This window comes from Bos javanicus, chromosome 5, assembly GCF_032452875.1.
Source record: "Bos javanicus breed banteng chromosome 5, ARS-OSU_banteng_1.0, whole genome shotgun sequence".
NCBI classification, from domain to species: domain Eukaryota; kingdom Metazoa; phylum Chordata; class Mammalia; order Artiodactyla; family Bovidae; genus Bos; species Bos javanicus.
The window spans coordinates 23,857,661-23,871,333 of record NC_083872.1 but is presented as its reverse complement, the minus strand read 5'-3'; the positions used below and the strand labels follow the sequence as shown (position 1 = coordinate 23,871,333).

General features: G+C 50.7%; 1 protein-coding gene and 1 long non-coding RNA gene across 2 annotated transcripts in view; one reads left to right on the top strand and one right to left on the bottom strand.

Annotated features, from left to right (window-relative positions):
- Window positions 1-234: 234 nt before the first annotated feature.
- On the bottom strand, window positions 235-4,209 carry SOCS2 (suppressor of cytokine signaling 2). Its single transcript, XM_061415748.1, has 3 exons — window positions 4,114-4,209; window positions 3,299-3,659; window positions 235-1,702 (listed from the first exon to the last, which is right to left on the bottom strand). The coding sequence occupies exons 2-3, from the start codon at window positions 3,435-3,437 to the stop codon at window positions 1,245-1,247; spliced, it is 597 nt and encodes a 198-aa protein (XP_061271732.1). The 5' UTR covers window positions 3,438-3,659; window positions 4,114-4,209; the 3' UTR covers window positions 235-1,244.
- A 343-nt stretch (window positions 4,210-4,552) lies between these two features.
- LOC133247233 (uncharacterized) overlaps window positions 4,553-13,673 on the top strand; it is a 28,458-nt gene continuing 19,337 nt past the window's right edge. Inside the window, exon 1 of the long non-coding RNA XR_009736332.1 lies at window positions 4,553-4,632. This is a non-coding gene — a long non-coding RNA (uncharacterized LOC133247233). The remainder of the gene's footprint in view (window positions 4,633-13,673) is intronic.

The following is a 13,673-nucleotide window of genomic DNA, read 5'->3' as shown; positions in this document are numbered from 1 at the left end:
AAAGGGCATTAGTGTTATGCCTTTTCAACTTGTAAAAGACCAGGCCACTTGGCAACTCTTAGGAATTTCTAAACCATGCTTTCCAAAACGCAAAGGGCAAGTGTGACCCATAACTTTAGAGAAGGGCAAGTAACGTTCTACCTCTGGCTCAATATTTGGTTTATTTCACTCGATGTAAGTTTTTATGGCAACCCTCTATTACCAAGAAAGCGTATTCAAAGTAATAAGTGAAACTTGTGAAAGTCCATTTTTTTTTTATTTAATACATTCTAATCAAATAGTAACAGCAGTAAATAAACACTTTGAAAAGCAGGCATGTATCCCCCTATATGTGGAAGAAAATTAAGTCAAAGTATTCTACATGGTAGAAGGGAGACAACTGCTAATGTCTATGGTTAGACCACTTGGAAGTTCCTAAAGCCATTTCCAAAAATCAATGGCAACAGGTTGGGGACGCAGCTGTTTCAAAGGGTAAAATGTCTCTATCTACATGGTTTTATTAACAGGGATTGAGTTGCACCTGTATAGCATGACATTCTTGTCTTTAGCCTTAAAGGAAAAGAAATCTTTTCCATTTGCACCAGTTTGAAATATTTCTGAAATAAGGCTCCCTTGAAGAGGATTACTACAGTACTCATTCACGAGAGAGTTCATACATGTAGTAAAAAGACAAATACAGGATTTCATGGTCACCTTTTTTGGTTGATTTGGTTAATTGCATAAAAAGAAGGATAAATACTCACAAGCATATCTGTTTAACAAATCTCCTAAGTACATCAGAATGCAAAATATCAAATGTCCTAAAATAGACTCTGATCACCAGGCACACAGAACTGAAGTTAAGCCTGTGTCAGTTTCGTTCCTTCCACTTCTTCAGCACTCCTAAGTGGAGCTCTTTCTCTCCTACCAGTGCTGGGACCTTTCACCTAACACCAACGAACCTCAGAAAGTCAGAGTTCTGAGAAAATGTTCCTTCAGCCTTTACTTGGGACGTTTTATTCTTAACTTAAAAGGATCAACTGGTCTTGGTCAGCCTTAGGAAGGGAAGCATCCCTCAGTTGAAAACATGTGGGGAAAACTTTAAATCCCTAGCTACCTTGCCACACAATTAAATCAGATTGACTTCAGCTGGTCTTAGAATTCCGCGTAGTTATCCAGAGCCGTCACTCAAGATTTGGTTCTCTTTTACATAGCTGCATTCGGAGATATTCTATAGGAGGCATGTTTAGAAAAAAAAGAAACACTTATACCTGGAATTTATATTCTTCCAAATAATCTTTTAGTCTTGTTGGTAAAGGCAGTCCCCAGATGGTGCTGGTACACTTGTTAATGGTGAGTCTACAGAGATGCTGCAGAGGTGGTGCTGATGTGTAGAGTGGCTTGGTCAGATAAAGGTGAACTGTGCCGTTCCGGGGGGCTTCTGGGCCTGTCCGCTTATCCTTGCACATCTGAACATAGTAGTCGATCAGATGAACCACACTGTCAAATTGTTTAAGCTTGGACTTGACACATATGATAGAGTCCAATCTAAATTTCCCATCTTGGTATTCGATGCGAAGATTAGTTGGTCCAGCTGATGTCTTAACAGATATTGTTAGTAGGTAGTCTGAATGCGAACTATCTCTAATCAAGAAAGTTCCTTCTGGTGCCTCTTTTAACTTCTCTTTGGCTTCATTAACAGTCATACTTCCCCAGTACCAACCTGGGGTTTTGTTCAAAAAGAAAAACAAAAGAGGGTTAAATAGTTATTATAGAGAATTTTTAAAATAGGGCAAGTACTTGGCAACAATGTTCTAGCTATAAAAAGAAGTGTGTGAAAGTTTACCATAGGCTACCATAAATACATTCTGTAGAAATTTACTGAAAACGTGGGTCCGTTTAATTTTCTGAACAAACTGCAAGCCAGCTTTCTTTTTTAAAAAGTAACTTTCTGTAGCTGATCTTTGAACTCTCTTAAGATTTTCTAACACAGAGAAGAATGGTTGTAATATGACACACTGGCTGAGCAGACATGATGCTTTTCAAGTGAAATGAAAGATTTAATGTAAATTAAGTAAGAAGTTAGAAAATCCATGCCCTTAAAAAAATGGAAAACCCAACTTCAGTTAATTCCAACAAAATAAAAAGCAACAACTTTTTGGCTGGTTGGTGTCCACCTCCACCCTTTCCAAATCTTTATCTCTTTTCAAAGCCCTGGAAAGCACCGCTATTTTAAAAGAGCAGTACAGTAGCTTCTGTCTGCTGTTTTGACTGCAACTACCTTATCAGCCATTGAGAAATGGAGAGAAAGCCCAATGGATAATTAGTACTTCAAGTTTACAGTCTTCCATAAACTCTCTTGGACTTCGCCCTAACTCAAATCCAATCACAACCGTCGGTCTCCCTGGCATTCTCGATTCGACCTGCCAGTTCCATCTTCCATCCCGTTTTCCAAAAGCGACTTAGCGACATCTTGCATATTAAACGTTTGAACAATGCTCCCCACCCCCCTACCTCAAAAAAACTGCTCGGGGATCTGCAATCTGCCGGTTCCTCCCGCGCAGGGAAAGCCCTTGGCCCGCAAGGAAAGACCGGAACCACAAGTGAAGAACTATTCCCTCCCCTCTACCTCTACCAAAACTTCAACTCTGCCCCAAACGTAAGCTTTGAGGGTCCCGATTTTGAAAGCTTGCAGGTTTGCCAGAACCTCCCCTCCACACCTCCCCGCCCCCATCTTGTCTTCTTTCAGATGCCGAGAGACGACAGAGAGCCGTGCAAAGCGCAAGGCTGCCCCTAGAAACCAGCGAGGCCAGGCTCGGCTGGGGCTTCGCAGTCCGCCCTCCTCCCGGCTTTGCGGCAGTCGCCTGCCCGGCAATCTGTCGGTCCCTGAACTTGGCTGCCAAGATTCCAGGCTGCAGCGGCTGCCGGGCCCGGGAGCCGGATGCAGCTGAAGCTGCTGGCAGAGCAGCGCCCACTCGCTGCCCTCGCAACCCTCGGACAGGAAAGGCGCCGTCACTATCTCCGGCTAGGATCCGAGCCCGAGTGCCGACCCCCAAGCAGCCGCGGAAAATAGCTAAAGTGCCAGCGCCCTAAGAGTCGATTTCCAAGGAACCCCTCTCGAGCTCTGCCCTCCTCTAGGCCTTGGAGTCCCTCAGGAACCACTCTCCTTTCGCATTCCCAAGGATCCAGAGCCGTGCGGCATCCTCTCCGCGAGCCGCCTGCCCCGCAGCGGGGATCCCAGCCTCGCCAGCACAGCCCCATCCGCGTCTCCGGGGAGGCGCCCCCTTCTCGCACGCGTCGCGACGGGTCCGCTCCCTACCTGTGTGACTGAGTTCCCGCAGGGCCTTCGCCAGACGCGCCGCCTCTGGGGACGGCTCCTCCGCCGACCCCGCGGTCCCCCACTGGCTCTGCGCCCCTTCCGCGCCATTCCCGGAGGACTCGAGGCACCGCAGGGTCATGGGAGAAAGGTCACCGCGGCAAAGACAGGTGGCCGCCCGAGCTGGGGTCGGAGAAAGGCACGCGTCCTTCTTAGAAGTCAGTGGGAACCCCAAAACCACTCCCTGAGGGGTCCCCGAAATGGTGGTGGAGAGGGTGGGGATGGGGCGCTGCAGGCTCTTCCTCCCCGGGTTCCGGTGCACCGATGGCCAAATCCCCCGCAGGCGCGTTCACGCACAGTTCGCCTGCAAAGAGAAAGTGGAGGATTGGGTCAGTCGGAACTGGACCCCTGCGGCCGGGGTGAGGGTGGAGAGGCAGGGATGTGGAAAATCCCGGGGACTCCTCCGCGTCTGTGCTCCTGCACCATTTAACCCCGAGCATCCAGTTACTGCCCTGGCCCGTTCCAGAGAAAGGATAGAGAGACAGCAGGGATCCAAGACACAAGGGGCGTGGGGGCGGCGGGGGGAGCGGACAGGATGAGGGTGGGGAACCGGGCAATTTCCCGCCGAGGGCTGCTCTCTGAAATCGCAGACTAGCAGACGAGAAGAGCGAAGAGTCACCTGTGGGCACGGTGGTAAATGGGCAAGCAGAAATTTGAAAAGGAAACAGGCAAGGTCCCCAAATTGGCACTCCTTTCTCACACTCTGCACAGCCCGAGGAGCCCCGGAAGAAGCCCCCGGCACAAACCTAGTTACGGACCCTAGAGCGCCGCGGGGCTCCCCGGGCAGAGCCGGCAGTCCGGGACTCAGAGGTGCGGGAGCTGCGGCCACCCCGCAGAAGAGGCTTCCTGGCTCCCCTGCCCCCGCTGAGGGCACGGGTTGGGGGGCCGCCGAGGCTGCCGCTCCCGAGGTCGGGCGGCTCCTGCTGCTGCTGCTGCTGCCGCCGCGGGCGCTGTCGAGGAATCTGCCCGAGCGCGCAGACCTCGCGGGGGCTCCGACCCGTGACCCGAGCCCAGGCCGAGCACGAGGCTGAGAGCTCCGTGGGACATGCTAGACAACCAACGCCGAGCCCTTACCTCGGCCTCGAACGCCGTGGCCGCCTCCACACCAGGCAGACTCCAGCCCGCACTGGGCGGGGGAGCCGGGAGGGGCCCGGGAGGAGCGGTGTCTGCCTGTTTCCCCTGTTGACTTTTTAATTTGGGAACGAGATGCCCAAGGCGGTGACTAGCCCTGCGCTCAGCGGCGGAGACGTCCGGAGTTCTCTGCGCAGAGAGTAAACGTGAGTCCCAGGGACCACTGCCTCGACTGGCTGGGCTGACACCTCCTCCGGGCTCCGACAGCCCCCGCCCCCCGACCCGGGGCAGCTGCTGGGTTCCCTCCGGCTGCAGCCAAGGAGATGAGAAGGGGAGAGGGAGGGAGGAAAGAGTCAGGGCGGGAGGCAGGCGGGTGGGGAGGAGCGGGAGATCAGGTTATTAGAAGGATTATTAATCTGGATGGCAGTTTACAGGGGCGGGGGGAGGAAAAAAAAAAAAACTCTGGAGACTCCCAGACGCCGGGAAAGAACCGGAGAAAGCAGGCAGTAGCTCCCAGCCCCCGGGGAGAGCCACAGTTCCGACTCTCAAGCCCGGCGGCTCCAAACTGCGGAAGCCAGGCTGCCTGGCGCTGGCGGCCGCGCCCCAGTGCCCTCCCCAGCCCTCGTGGGGGCGGAGCCTTCGGGCTCCCGGGTCTGATACCTGCCGCCGGCCCGAGCTCCTTTGGCGCCCCAGCTGCAGGCGAAGGCGATCCTGAGGCCGTGCACCCGGGGCCCCGGCGCGCGCCGTCCGTGGCCCGCGCAGCGCCAGTGGCGGCGGGCGAGGAGGCTCATGCTTCAGGGGAAGCCCAGGGCCCGCGAGCCGCGGCGGCGGCGGCGAGACTAGAGTTAAACGTCCGTCCCGGGAGCGGTGTGTGCGCGCGATTTCCCAGACGTACGCGCCTCCCTCACTCCCCGCCTCTCTCCGCGTCCGCGCTCCCCGCGCGCCCCGCCCAGCGGCTGCGGAGGCCGCTTTCCAGGAACTTTCCAGGAATCCACCTCACGTGACCGCGGCCCCCGCTACTGCTTTAAAGAGACTCCGGCGCAGTTGCGCAGGCTTCGGGGGAGACGGGCTCCGAGCGCTCGGGTTTCTACCCGGTCGGGGCGGATGCCTGGGAATCCGCCCTCCTCTGACCCCCAACGCCTGGGTGTGCTCCGAGACGCGCAAGAGAAGCCCCAGGCCACCACTGAGCCGGTTCCCGCGGCGGGAGCCTGTCTCCAAGCCGTGCAGGCAGTGCGCCGGGGTCGAGCGATGAACAGACATGCTCGCCCCTAAGCCCGCCGCCGAGGGTTGTCTTGCCCACCCCTTCCGCGCCTTCTCTAGGCGACCTTCCAGGCCGCACATCTTGAAGAGGGGGTGTTGGAGAGACTAGAGGTCCTCGGAAATGGCCCCTCCCGCTCTAAGACACAGTCGTGGAGTGAGGGAGCCCCCTCTTGGACCACCCTCCCTTCCAGGTCCACGCCCAGGAGCCGAAGGGAGTGGGCCGATGGCGGTCCCCTGGGCCTGAGTCCTAGAAGGTTGCCAGCGGGCGGAGAGCGGCGCCTGGTTAAGCTGCGCTGGTCGCGCTCAGTCCCCTCCCCCTGGCGGGCTTGCTCGCGGTCTCCCGCATCGGCCCGGCCCTGCTCCTCCCTCCTTCCCTCCGCTCCCCCGTCTCCTTCCGGCCACCCGGCGGCCCTCCCGGCTCACCATCGCCGATCGCGGAGGGGACGCTCAGACCCGCGCGCTCTGTGGTCCGCGTGGCCCGCCCGCCTCCGTGTCCGCAGCCTGGCAGAGCTCAACTCTGGGATTTCCCGCAGAACTGGAGCCTGGGGGACCGGGAATGCGGAAAGATCCCCAGCTCTTCTTCCCTGCCCAGGGACCCTCACCTCCTCCCACCTGGTTGGAGGCCACCTGGCCTCAGTTAAAACTCATCTCCTTCCCTGCATGTCTCCTCCCGAGATGTGACCTACTTTAAATGTGACCTACTTTTTAAAAAATCATCAACACTCATGGGAAAACCGGATCCAACATTTCGATAACCATTTTTCTTTGAAATACTCTTCTATTGCATCACTATTCAAAAGCTTGAAAGGTCAATGGCCACTTTTAGTTGAAGCGCCGGCTATGGGGAAGTTGGGCGAGGAAGCGGAGGGGCGCGGGGGTGGGGGTGGGGCGGTGCGGGGAAAGGCTCGACTCACAAACCTTGCTTGGTGCCCCCCCCTGCTGGCTCTGCGAGGAAACAGAAACCAGTTCCCTGACTTGGGGAGTCGTGGACAAAAGGCTTTTCTCAATAATTTTCCTGCTTTTGAGTAAATAATTAGGCAAATAATTGATAAATTAGCCGGAGAGGAAGGGGAGGAGTGTATTTCCCAGCTAACAAAGGGTTTTGTCAACGATGGAGTCTCGTGGACGAATCATGTTTGTTTCTTAGAGTCTAATGTGGAGGACTGAGCTAACTGAACCCTAGTTAGAACCCTCTATAATAGAGACGGATAAGCTTGTATAAGTCTCTTACCCTCCTTGGACCCTCGACCTTTTCTATAAAATTAAGGGACTGCGTTCCAGTTCTGGGCGAGGGATTGGGATGAATGAACAAATAAGATTCCAAGTGCAATTTGTGTCTGGTCTGAGGCCCAGAAACACTTACTGAACCACTACCTCTACTAGGGTTCATTATGCTGTAAATAATTGCATTTAACTTCTCCTTCCTTGGTAGAGAATCACAGAGGAAAAGTGTACCCACTTTTCTGTAGTGTAAAAAGATTTTTTTTTAATTTTGCAAAGATAAAATAATTTCCATTTAATTGTCAGGTGAAATGAATCTGCCAGCAGCTCTTTTTAACTGTGTTTTCCTGTAGCCTCCTAAGGACCTTTGCACATGCCCTCCCTGCTTCCTGAAATGCCCCTCCCCAGACTGGGTGCGTGGCAGTCTGTAATCATTCAGGGCCCAGCTCAGGAATCATCTCTACAGAGTCATTGTCCACAAAGCTTACAGTAAACCCAGTGCCAACTGTAGCAGCACCAAGCTTTGTACTAAAGTAGGATTTTTAACTTCTGTCTCTGAAAGGTCTCAGCAATGCCCAGCATTTTGTTGGCCCTAGGAAGCACACATTAAGAAAATATTTATGAGATTGTGTTCAGTGAAAAAAAAAGTAGAATATGTAATTGTATCCATGCTATGCTTTTGACATTATAAAGTTAAGTGTGCCTGTGGGCAAAAACAGAATGTGACCAAATAAAAGCAGCTGTTTGGAGGGTGACAGAATGTGGGTGAATCTTTAGATTTGACTTTTCTTAATACTGTTCCAGTGTTTCTGATACAGCCATCATTTTCCCAAAACTGCATGAGAGTGTCATCGCTTACTCTCAGGGGGTAGAGTATGGTTTGCAGAGCTGAGGAACTGCCCTCCTGAACCCCAGGTCTGCCACCCATCACTACCCTTTAGATGTCTAAGCGGTATCTCTGGTTTAATAGGTTCCAAACTGCGGCCTGAATAACCCTCCCCGCCCCCCCTCAAAAATAAAACAAAAACAAAGCCATCCCTCCTGCACTCTTCCCCATCTCTGAAAACATCAATTTCAGTCTTCAGCTGCTCAGGCCAGTAGCCCCAGAGCCATCCTCCTCACACATCCCTCATCTCATATGTCAACTAGTCCTTTGATTTCACAGTAAACCCAGAAGGGAAACACTGGCCACATCTCCCCCGTGCATTAGTCTGTGTTTGTTCAGTCACTCAGTCGTGTCCAATTCTTTGCAGCCCCATGGACTGCAGCAGGCCAGGCTTCCCTGTCCTTCACCATTTCCCGGAGTTTCCTCAAACTCACGTCCTTTGAGTTGCTGATGCCATCCAACCATCTCATCCTCTATTTTCCCCTTCTCCTGCCTTCAATCTTTCCCAGCATCAGGGTTTTTTCTAATAAGTCAACTCATTAGTCTAGGCCACCTTCATTCCTGGGCTTCCCAGGTGGCACTAGTAGCAAAGAACCCACTTGCCAATGCAGGAGATATAAGAGACGCAGGTTCCACCCCGGGGTGGGGAAGATTCCCTGGAGAAGGAAATGGCAACCCACTCCAGTATTCCTGCCTGGAGAATCCCATGGACAGAAGAGCCTGGTGGGCTACAGTCCACGGGGTCGCAAAGAGTGGGACACGACTGAAAGCGGCTTAGCGCTAGCACGAGCACTGTCATTTCTACCTGCTTACTGTTGCAGCCTCCCACAGAAGGCTCTCCAATCAGTGAGAGAAACCCTGATTAAACTAAGTCATCTCACTTCCCCCCTCTGCTCTACCCCAAATGACTGCATTGCACCGGAGTAAAAGGCAAAGCCCTAACAGCTACTCACAAGACCCTGGACGATCTGGCCCCTCTCTGATCTCATCCCCTCCTGCTCTGTTCCTCGATCACAACGCTCAAGCCACAGTGAACTCCTTGCTATGGGTAGAACGTGCTATCTGTGTTCCTTCCTCAGGCTCTTTGTCTTTGCTGTTTCCTGCACCTACCACTCTCTTCCTCCAGATAATCTGCATGGTTTGCTCCTTCACTTCCTCAGATCTTTGTTAAGTGCCACCTTCATCACGAGACTTGACTGATCACCCTATTCAGAATCCACCTCTCCTCCTACCTCTCTTTCCTCCGTGCTCTACTTTTGTCCCTTGCATTGATCACTATCTATCCTAGTTTATGTCTTATTATTGGCCTGATTTCCTGTCTTTCTCACCCAGAAGAATGTAAGCTTCATGAGGACATGTATCTGTTTTGCACTGTTTACAGCTTTTTATCTCATTACCTTGAATAGTTTCCAGCACATAGTAGGCACTCCACGTAATTGGAGAATGAATGAAGTTCCAACAAAGTGACTTTAAACTGCCCAGGCATGAATCCTTGCTCTGCCACTGCTGACTGCCTATGTTATTTTTGGCAAATTATTTAGCCTTTTATGGAGATAATAATGAAACGTATAGGGCTATTGTGAAAATTAAATGACATAATCTATGAAAAGTGCTTTGGCATTTAGCAAATAATAAAGATCAGCTATTATTTTAACTCTCATCCTTTTACTCTCAATGAGTTTGAATTTTTCTCCCTATAGGTAAGGTTATCTTATTTTGTGTGTATGAAACCCAACAGTCACTCTCTGGTCACTGCCGGAGAACTTCCTGTGAGTTGACTCCCTGGAGTTCACCCTTAGCTTTAAATTTACAAGGTAAAATAGTGATTCAGTCTGTTCCCAGGTTTTCAGGACTACATGCTCTGTTTAGGGGGCAGGTGCAAGGCTAAAGATGTGAACTCTCATTCTACTAGGAAGGGAAGGAAGAGTGATTTTCACAAAGCTGAGGAGTGTTTTCTGTTGCTTGCATGGAGGAACTGCCAAAGCTTGAAAATATCCTCCATGAACCAAACTCAGACTGGGTCTTCTTGGTTTTTTAATGCAGATGCTCTGATACTAAAACTGACTCGAGCAATCGGCAGTGAGCTTGCTGAGTTGCAGAGAGAGCTTTTTGGTTTTGTTTGGGGACTGAGGGAATGGCTGTTAGCTATTGTGTCTGAAGTGCCTGTGGGTAGCAAGTTACCCTTTTAAGTGGCCACCATTCCTTCCTTATAGAGTTTGCCATCTCACCACCACCACCACCACCACACACACACACACACACACACACACACACACACACACCATCCTCAACACTCCTTGTGATTCTGGAACCTACTCTTTTGGAAAGCATGTGACTCAGGCTAGCCAATAGGAGTGCCCCATGCCCTTGGACATGGGTTCGTCCACTATCACAGCAGATTAATTTTTAGGATTTGATGTAAGTGCCTCCCCTTCTGAGATCATGGGCAGTAAGGACCATGTAAGTCAACTTTCCCACCGCTTGGAGAGCTTGTCAAAGAACAAAAACAACAGAGAAGAAAGCAGAGCTCAGTTTTGAGTGAGGAGAAGAGATTCCTGAGCACTTGGATCCAACAAGCCTGAGGCAGCACTGCCCTTGGGCTCCTCAGATACAGGAGTGAACAGGTTTATTTATCCCCGCAGGGTTTGATGTGGGTTTCTGTAGCTTGTAGTCAAAGAAACTCTCATGGGGTATAACGGGCCGAATGTGGAGGGATGTGTCGGAGGGAGTAGAGTGGAGAACTGAGAAGATGAAGAAGAAAGCTGCCTTTCGTGGTAATGAGCCTCTATTACTGCTCATCTGGGGCTTCTCAGTACCCCTTCCCTTTGACAGGGTCCTACTTGCTCCATCCCTATAGTGGAAGACTACCTGGGGAACAGAGGAAGAGAGGGAGATCCTGCTGGCTTCTGTGCTCTGGGTCAGGGGTGTGGGGGAGGGAAAAGCCAGGCAGATGGCCCTCCCCTAGACTTCTGGGACCCAGGGACATGGTGCATGGATGTGACCTCAGTCCTTCTGTCCACAGAAGTGGAAGGGAATCATGTTCTAGGAGAGTAGTTGTCAATGTTAAGTCACAGATCTCTCAGAAATCCTGATCAGAGTTCAACAAACCACCTGCCTATGGGCCATATTTGACCTCCCCCACCACCCCACTCCAGTGCTCCTGCCTGGAAAATCCCATGGACGGAGGAGCCTGGTAGGCTGCAGTCCATGGGGTCACTAAGAGTCGGACATGACTAAGCGACCTCACTTTCACTTTTCACTTTCATGCATTGGAGAAGTAAATGGCAACCCACTCCAGTGTTCTTGCCTGGAGAATCCCAGGGACGAGGGAGCCTGGTGGGCTGCTGTCTCTGGGGTTGCACAGAGTCGGACACGACTGAAGTGACTTAGCAGCAGCAGCAGCAGCAGCAGCAACAGCACCCTGAGTGTTATGGGCTTCCCAGGTGGCACCAGTGGGAAATAACCCATCGGCAGGAGACATAAGAGATTCAGGTTCAATCCCTGGAGGGGGCACAACTACCCCCTGCAGTATTCTGTCCTAGAAAATCCCATGGACAGAGGAGCCTGGTGGGCTACAGTCCATGGGGTTGCAAAGAGTCGGACACAACAGAGGTGACTTAGCACAAGCACATACCCTGAGTGTTATGGTTGGTCTACCAGGGTTCTAAAAAAGAAAAGAAAAATGTGAACCAAATTAAAAATTTGGAGATTTCATCCCCAAAGAGATCCAGAGTTTTGCATTCTCTAAGATTTGTCCACACTGAGTCCCATCCCCTCAAGGCAGTGATGGGCTGAAGCAGAGCAGTGGTTGCTGCCTTTGGAAGGCATGTGTCCTCCCGTTCTCCACAGTCCTCACCATCCTCTGTGGATCCCCAACACTGAGCAGTACCTGCTATTTGTCATCACTCTTGCATTGTTGGTTTTCTTATGGTGGAGAAGTATTTTTTTTGGATCTAAATGGAGAAATAAAAAAATACAACCCAAAGACTGAATATTTCAAGACAAATAGAAGACAGCTTATTTCTCTGTGAGGGTGGAGTCTATGCCTCTGTATAATAGGCAAAATGTGGCGGGGTTCTCCCACTGACCTGTTTCATTCTTCTGTATTCCTACCTGGTCCTGCAGGCATTTGCATACAGGTTCCATTTTTCTCTGCAGAAAAATGTTCTAGGACTTCCCTGGTGGTGCGGGGGATAAGAATCTGCCTGCCAATGCAGGGGCTATGGGTTCAATCCCTGGTCTGGGGAGATTCCATAGGCAACTAGCTCACGAGCCACAACCACTGAGCCTGCCTGCTGCAACTACCGAAGCCCACTCACCTCGAGCCTCTGCTCCGCAACAAGAGAAGCCACTGCAATGAGAAGCCCACACACCACAACTAGAGAAAGCCCACACAAAGCAATGAAGACCCAGAACAGCCAAAAAGAAAAAAAATGTTCTGGAGAGAGACGCAGATTGGTGGGTGGGAGTGGTTATTGACAACCTAAAACCTGACTGTGAATCTCCAGGGGCGAAATGAGCTCAGGTGAGACCCCTTGTCCTAGGATATGGATAGTTTCCATTAAAGCACTTCTGAGAGATAAAAGTCTGCTTTCAGCATGGTTCAGGGTGCTCCTTATTGAAATTGGTCTATACAGGCAGAGGGTATTCAATCATGAAGACACTGGCTTCACTAGTGCGGAGTAATTTTCTTCAAACCCTTTCTCCTTCCTCACATTGCTCTTTCTGGCCATCTTGTTTCCCAAACTCACCAAACCTGCCTCAGGATCTTTGTACTTATTCTCCTGGAAATGCTCTATCCCTAATATTCTCATGGCATCATTCCCTCACTTTGTCCAGGTCTTTGCTCACCGAGACCTTCCTTTTCTTATCAGTGATTATTTCTTTCCCCGGCTTTATTTTTCATCCCAGCATTTACCACTACCTGATGTTATCAGTGTTCTTCATTTGACCTTTGTTTAATGTCTCTCTCCCACTGGAAATATAAAAGGGACTTTGTTTTATTCACTACTGTATCTTCAATGCCTAAAATAGCTCCTAGTCCATAGTAGAAAGGCTTCCCCAGTGACTCAGTGGTAAAAGAATATGCCTGCAATGCAGGAGATGCTCAGGAGACCTGGGTTCCATCCCTGGGTCTGGAAGATCCCCTGGAGAAGGAAAAGGCAACTCAATCCAGTATTCTTGCCTGGGAAATCCCATGGATAGAGGAGCCTGGAGGGCTAGTCCACGGAGTCACAAAGAGTCAGACATGACTGAGAGACCAAGCAACAACAAACCATAGATGTCCAGTATAAAGTTACTGAATGAATCAATCAAACACGCATCCCAAGTAGGAAAATTGAAGCATTTTCACTATCTTCTTTCTGGCTTGAATCCTTTTTTAGCTTCTGCATCTTCTCTTGCATACATGTGCTTCTCAGCTTAGTCTTTGACTTAGCCTGCAGACTCAAATCCACTACCAAGAAGAGCTTGGGCTCTCCTGGATTTTCTCCTTGATTTCCATGGGCTTGACTTTACATCTGTCGTACCAAGTAGCTAGCATGTAAGAGACTCAGCCACTTGATGAGCTGTTATGCTTCCTTCTCATTCAAATCACCTTCCAAGCTCTGCTCCAAGACCTTCCAAAGAGTAACTGATGGTGTTATTAGACCTAAGCCTGGGCAGCTTCTAGGTATGTTTGATTTTCCAGAGGAGTTCCCAAAGGTCAAGGCCTGGTATGATGATGTGGTAAGCAGAACAGGCAGAAGAAATACCTATTGGTAAATAACAAACACCACTCCTGGCTTAGTCATAGAATTCTGAGAAGTAGCAGTACCCAGTGAACCAACCTGGAGATTGGCAGTCATGGGTGAGACTAACTTTAACCAAAGGCATGTGGCA